General features: G+C 37.2%; 1 protein-coding gene across 1 annotated transcript; it reads left to right on the top strand.

Moving 5' to 3' along the window:
• The first annotated feature begins 397 nt into the window (after nt 1-397).
• LOC129834338 (UPF0547 protein C16orf87 homolog) lies at nt 398-5,820 on the top strand. Its single transcript, XM_055899238.1, has 4 exons — nt 398-751; nt 1,726-1,822; nt 4,315-4,494; nt 4,966-5,820. Exons 1-4 carry the CDS (start codon nt 611-613, stop codon nt 5,082-5,084), a joined length of 537 nt encoding a protein of 178 aa, XP_055755213.1. The 5' UTR covers nt 398-610; the 3' UTR covers nt 5,085-5,820.
• Nucleotides 5,821-6,313: the final 493 nt, after the last annotated feature.

Genomic DNA, 6,313 nt, shown 5'->3' with positions numbered 1-6,313 from the left:
CCATAGGAATGAATGCAAATGTTTCAAGGACAAAATTACATGTATTGAAGTATTTTTGTTGTTGTACTGGGGACAGTAACATTAGTCATCTAAATTATCTAATTATTTAAGGAATTAAATATATATATTTGTTCATTTTTCATGCTTACCTCACATAATATAATTTAAAAGTATGCTTTAAGGTGTCTGTAATAGTATAAATGTGGCAAGAACGAATGTAGGCATTAATAAATGCATTTATACTGCTCCCAAAATATTTGTACAACAGTAGGTGAGTGCCAAAATGGAGGCATGGTGGCTTCAACACAGCTCCCCCTGTGGTCATCTAGTCACTAGTGTATGTATAAATCGTTGGTTCCAACTGAGCACTGTTTTCCGACTCTGTGAGAGAGTAACGCATGCTCAGTAGAGAGGATAAAAATGCAAGCATTCTGCTGAACATTTTATAGTCTACTGTATGTAGTCTACTGTTTTTTAGGCTGAGTGGCGCGCATGCCCCATGTCATAGTAAAGGAAAAGCATAATGAAGTCTCTCTCTCATTGACCTCAGTGCGCATGGTCATTGCTTTTGTATCATTTATGTCCGTCTGAGCAAGATCAGCTGCACTTCATGTATTGCAGAAATAAGTTTTACGGCGTTGAAGTAGGCTGTTTTCAAAGGAATCATCGGATAAGGAAACAGAATATGTCGGTAAATAAAGCAAAGAAAGTAAAAATGGCTACCAAATCATGTCCTGAGTGCGACCAACAGGTGAGAAAATGTATAGATATCGTTAATTTTGGTATATTTTGACTTAGTGATAATGTTGTTTTTCCTCACAAGCATGGGATTTAAAGCCACTGTAGGCTGCTGAAATCCCATATGGTTGCCTATGAATTCAAGATCTGGAGCTACATAGTCTAGATCTGGAGCAACATAGTATAATCTAATGCAAATAATCAGGCTAATCACTTAAATTAGTATATGCATTAGATCTCAACCACTATGTTACAATGTACATCAACTACAGCTAGTAATTGCAGACAACGACACGTTGATTCGATTAACGAGTCGGAATGTTATCGCTCGCCAAATGTAGCTAGACGTTTCCTTATTTTTGATACACTGTAATACTGTAACCTGACTGAAACTGGTTTATCATCCTGATCTGACTTACTCTAGCCTTAGAACAATATCGTGCGTTGAAATGTCTTTGCATGTAGCTGCATTGCTGATATTTGATATATTGTAAAAATTAACATATCACACAAATACATCGTATTTTATACCAAGTGACGACATTTGGATCTAGCATTTAGATCGTTTCTTGATGTTATTTCTGTAAACTGCATTGATTCATTGACTTATTTTCACAAAAATGTGTTGGCTACCAGTCTACATTCAATTTGAAAACGCTTTATTCATTAGAATGTTTTAATGTCACCGCTGTTGTCGGCACGTGTCCAAAATATGTGATGCGAGTTTCAGCTAGATTGCGCCAAGGACTTTTCCATTAATTGCAAAGGACAGTCCTCTAATATCTCAAAATTGTTGGGCAGTATAGTTGTCATGGGGGTTAACACTGGCTACGCCCTTGTTTAACTATAACAAACAAATTAATACTAAACAAGTTTATATAGCTTATGCAATGTAGCATATGCTTAGTAAAGGACTTAATCAACACAGTTGCTACAATTTTGAGAAATATTTTATATTAACCATGTTTTATCCTGTTTCTTTTTTAGATTCCAGTTGCTTGCAAGTCTTGTCCCTGTGGCTATGTATTCATTAGTCGAAAGCTTCTAAATGCCAAACTGAATGAGAGATCATCACCAGCAATAGGTACATTCACATAATTCAGGAGCCTAAAAATAGTTTATTTGATGTTCTCTTCACACACTCAGTGTTACAATGTTTATAAACCTAGGTATTTTGGTTTATTATGTTATTATGCGCTTGTAATACATTCATATGAGATTGGGGATAAAGTAACCAGAATGTAATTGTATTAATACATGACTAAACTCAGCTAATGAACTGTATTCATCTTGGTCGTTATTGAATTGTCCGTTTTGTAATGAATTGTATTCATCTTGGTCATTATTGATTTTCCCCCGCCCCCTCCTCCCCAGTTCTCAGTTGGATGAGAGTATAATTTTTGAGTGGTGCAGTGGTGGCTGGCTTAAATCGCTATTTGCTTGAGTGAGAAGCCTACTGCAAGAAGTGGGGGGATGGGATATTTAATTCCTGACTGAAAAGCTTGTTCCCTCAGTTCTCTCTTGTAGGCTTCTGCAGTAGCATAAGGCAGCCTGTACCACTCTCTGTGAAAAGTTAGATCTTACATTTAGCGGTGGAGTTAGATCATGTTGTCTTTCATGAAATTGTACATTTTCAGAATACAGATATCTAACAGGATTTTATTAAACCATTTCCAAAAGGTGATTAGGAAAATAAATTAGAATACAGAATTGTTATATAACCCATGAAATGCCAGCTCATGCTGCTTTGATCCTGTCAAATATGGAAAGTGTGAGGATTAGATAGATAGAGGGCACAGAAGTAAATAGCTTAGTCAGTGTGCATGTCATCAATGTCACCAATGTGCTACTGCCCATAGCCTTAAATAGCTTAGTACTACTTCATTACCTGATAATAAACACATTTATGCAACGTTTTTTTTTTCATCCTTAGAGAATGAGAACCAAACGTGAATCAATACAATGCTGCTGTTTTGATTTTTAAAGTTGGAGTGAGTGGAATGCTTAATGTAGGCTCGTACTTAAAAAATAAAAATCTGGATAGGGGTGAAATCATCTGTATAGGCTACCACAGTGCCTGAAGTTATGAATGGAATGTTAAACACAACATGCCTTTGTGAGAACTTTGGTTTTATTATACACTAACTGTTAGACAGTTTAGGGAGTAGAATTACTCACATTTTTTCTCGATTTATGATACAATGTCATTAGTTTCACATGATACCGAATGAACTTTGAGGTATTGTAGTTAATAAGTATCTTGAAGGCAGTGAAGACTGCTTCCATTTGAAGAGGAAGGTGTATTGAATTTCAGCTCTGTGATTTTTAATGATGGGTTTTGGTTTCCAACTCTCCTTAAATAGTTAGTCATTTTCCTATCCTCTGTGTAATTTTGGTACTTTTTTTGTAACTTTGAAACAGACACTAATAAAACATGATTATTGTTGAATATGAAGACTAAGGTTGCCCTGAGAACCTTTTTTTCTGGATAAAAGTACAGAAAGTTGTATTTATTTTTTGCTCACTCACTCAGGATTCCTTAGTGGGACATATTTATATAAGACCGTGTTATTTTTCGATTGCCTTTTTTAAATATCAGCTGTTCTTGACTATGAGACCATGAGTTAGGTCAGACTGTTGATTATGTTACAATTTTATGAAAATATTGTCAGTCTGAAGAGGAAGTGTGTTCCTGTTTGGGCAGGTTGTTGCTAAGGCTAGAATTCCTGGGATATTCTGAAGTTGTGTGTATTCTCACAGTAGAAACGTCGTTGAGGAAGAAAATATATTTTCAGGCCTTGTCCAGACTTTGAAACACTCTATTGAATTTAATAGCAACACTATTGCTATGCAATTATTACAGAGTTACTAAAAAACGATGCAATGATATGTTAATAGAATATTGTTAGTAGTGGGTTGCTACACAGTTATAAAGCGTTACCCTTTTGGGCACCAAATATTTGTCCATTTGTATCACTATTTTATCTGCCGCTTTCAATCCGTGCTTATTTTTAAACCTAAATACTCCCAAGTGCACACTCACTACCTACACCACGGAGGAAGCAGCAAATGTGGTAATTGAAGATTCTGAAGAGGAAGGTTTTTTTAAACGCCACTAGACAGAAACTCCCAGTGAAATATAGGCCTACTTCCTGCTCTGGTAATATGAACACTCCACAGAACACTCCACTGATTCAATGACTTAAAGTGGTTTTGAGGCAACAGCACACCTAGGATGCTAGATATGCAATGAAATCACAGGAGTTATTCTGTTCTGTTCTTATTCGGTTGTTATTTTAAGGCGGTATTGTTGGTGTGTTGGAGGTGGGGGGTTGGGAAGAGAGAAGAATTGGAGGCTAAGATGTTTAATACCATATGCCCTTCCCATACATTTTTCGCAACATACATTTAAACAGGAGTCATTGGCATAAGACAATTTGTCCTTAGGATGTATGATGCATTTGACACTGTGACATATTTGAAGGCCATACATTATTATACATTCATATTTCATTTCCATATTGCATATTTTTAGTGCTAATACAATTGTAAAACTTATTTTTCTGGTCTTTTCAGACAAGTTGGATGCAAAGAGGAGGAGAACTGAAAGAATTCGCAGAGAGAAGATCAACTCTCCGTCAAACAATGACATGGAGAACAGAAGGCGATGCCGCTCCAACAGCCAATCGGATCAGATCCGGAGAGGGCGGGGCAGGCCAAAGACAGTTGGGCTGAAGAAGCAGGAGGAGGAGAAAGGTAATACAATAATAAAAAGCCTCTATCATTGACACTCCATGACATGGTGCAGTTATGATATACTAAGCGTTTCCAAGATACTTTCTAAGCTTTATTATTCATTGTTTTGTGCTGACAATTTTAGTCCAGTTTCAGTATTTTCCAGTCACAGGAGATAAGGCTGGTGATTAGTGCAGTACTGGGACAGAGCTGTGGGATTTGTGTTTGGATGAATGATTTACAGAGAGGGTTGCTCTCTTCTCTCACTCATGAATAAATCATGGTGTCCCTGACTTTGCCTGTGCTTTAGCGGCCAATCTATGAGGAGAAATAACAATATGCATGTTCCTCCTCTGTTGAATACAGAAATTATGTTAATATATTGCACAAGGTTATTGTTGTCACATGCAAATTATGTATGTTTCTCAATGGGTTTTCTCTATTAACCAGGGATGTTGTTAATTCATTTTCTTTTGTGTTTTCTTTTACCAGAAAAATTTGAGAAAGAAGTTGATATCTATGCCAACCTCTCAGATGAGAAAGCATTTGTGTTTTCGGTGGCATTGGCCGAGATCAACCGAAAGATCCTGGGCCAAAGACTGATCCTATAGACAGACCGGATAGTTGCTGTGAGGGATTGACATGTGAAACCTAAGATTGTTACTGTGGAGAGACCCATGGATGACCACCACAGTGTGTCTAACAGGGTATGAACTCTGACCCAAAGAACTCCCTGTCGGATTGGTCGAAGCCTTGGGAAAATGGAGATGTTGGGGAACATGGAGAAGCAGGCAACTGTTCAACTCAAGAGGAAGTGTTGGAACCAACTTTTATCTTTAGAGAGTAGCTTATGGAATTGGAGTGGGTAGGACATCTGAATATTTATCTTTTAATCAAATTGTATATTATATATTAGATGATATGGTATTGGTATAGGATTCATCACCTTGTCAACCAAGAAAGCTGTCAGTAACAAATGCAAAACATTTCTATTCAAAAAGGGCATAAATGTGTTGAAGTATGGAGGGCCATCCTAGCATTGTAACTGGCTTCTATAACGTTATTGGCTTGTACTGCTAGTAAACACTGTTTATTTAAGTCTAGATGCCATTGGAACATAATGTTCAATATATTTTGTATCTTGCTTAGGGCTTTAGGAGAAGGCCTTGTACATTTGTATTTATAATGCTTGTGTACCATCTTAATTTAAGTGCATATTATTTTATCTTTTGTTTCATTATTGGTGACATTATATTAAATATGTAATATTTGACACCTGTCATTTAAATGTCAAAGGCAAATCCCCCTGTGACTTCTTTTGTCATTAAAATAGATTAATCACAACCACCACTGTCAGATTTTGGCCCTTAATGAGCAAATGTTAGTTTTTATTTAAGAGTGTGTTGTACTTTGTTGATTTACGACACATACACTATAGTACTAGTGAATGGTGTGTATTACCAACCCTCTCATGTCTATACGTTACCCTGCAGCAGGCAGTGAGGGATGGGCTGGGCCCCTGAGACACCTGTTTGTAACCTGCCCATTTCTCCTGGAGACAGCTGCTGCTGCCGTTTCTCCAGCGTTGCTCTGCCTCCCTCCACAGGGAAAGGCCCTGCCATTAACGGTTCATCCATCTGGAACACATCCCAGTTTCCATGGAACTCTCAACAGATCTCAACAGATCTCAACTCAAGGGTAATCCAGTTGGAGACATTTTCAACTGCCTGGCCTCTTCTTTGTTCACCAAACTGTATTGTATACATGTATGAATGTACAGAAACATGCTTACATCATATCCTGGTTATTCATACAATGAGTGAAACCTGAGAAGAAACAC

The sequence above is a fragment of the Salvelinus fontinalis genome, chromosome 35 (genome assembly GCF_029448725.1).
Source record: "Salvelinus fontinalis isolate EN_2023a chromosome 35, ASM2944872v1, whole genome shotgun sequence".
Taxonomy (NCBI): domain Eukaryota; kingdom Metazoa; phylum Chordata; class Actinopteri; order Salmoniformes; family Salmonidae; genus Salvelinus; species Salvelinus fontinalis.
This window is presented reverse-complemented; position numbering and strand designations above follow the sequence as displayed.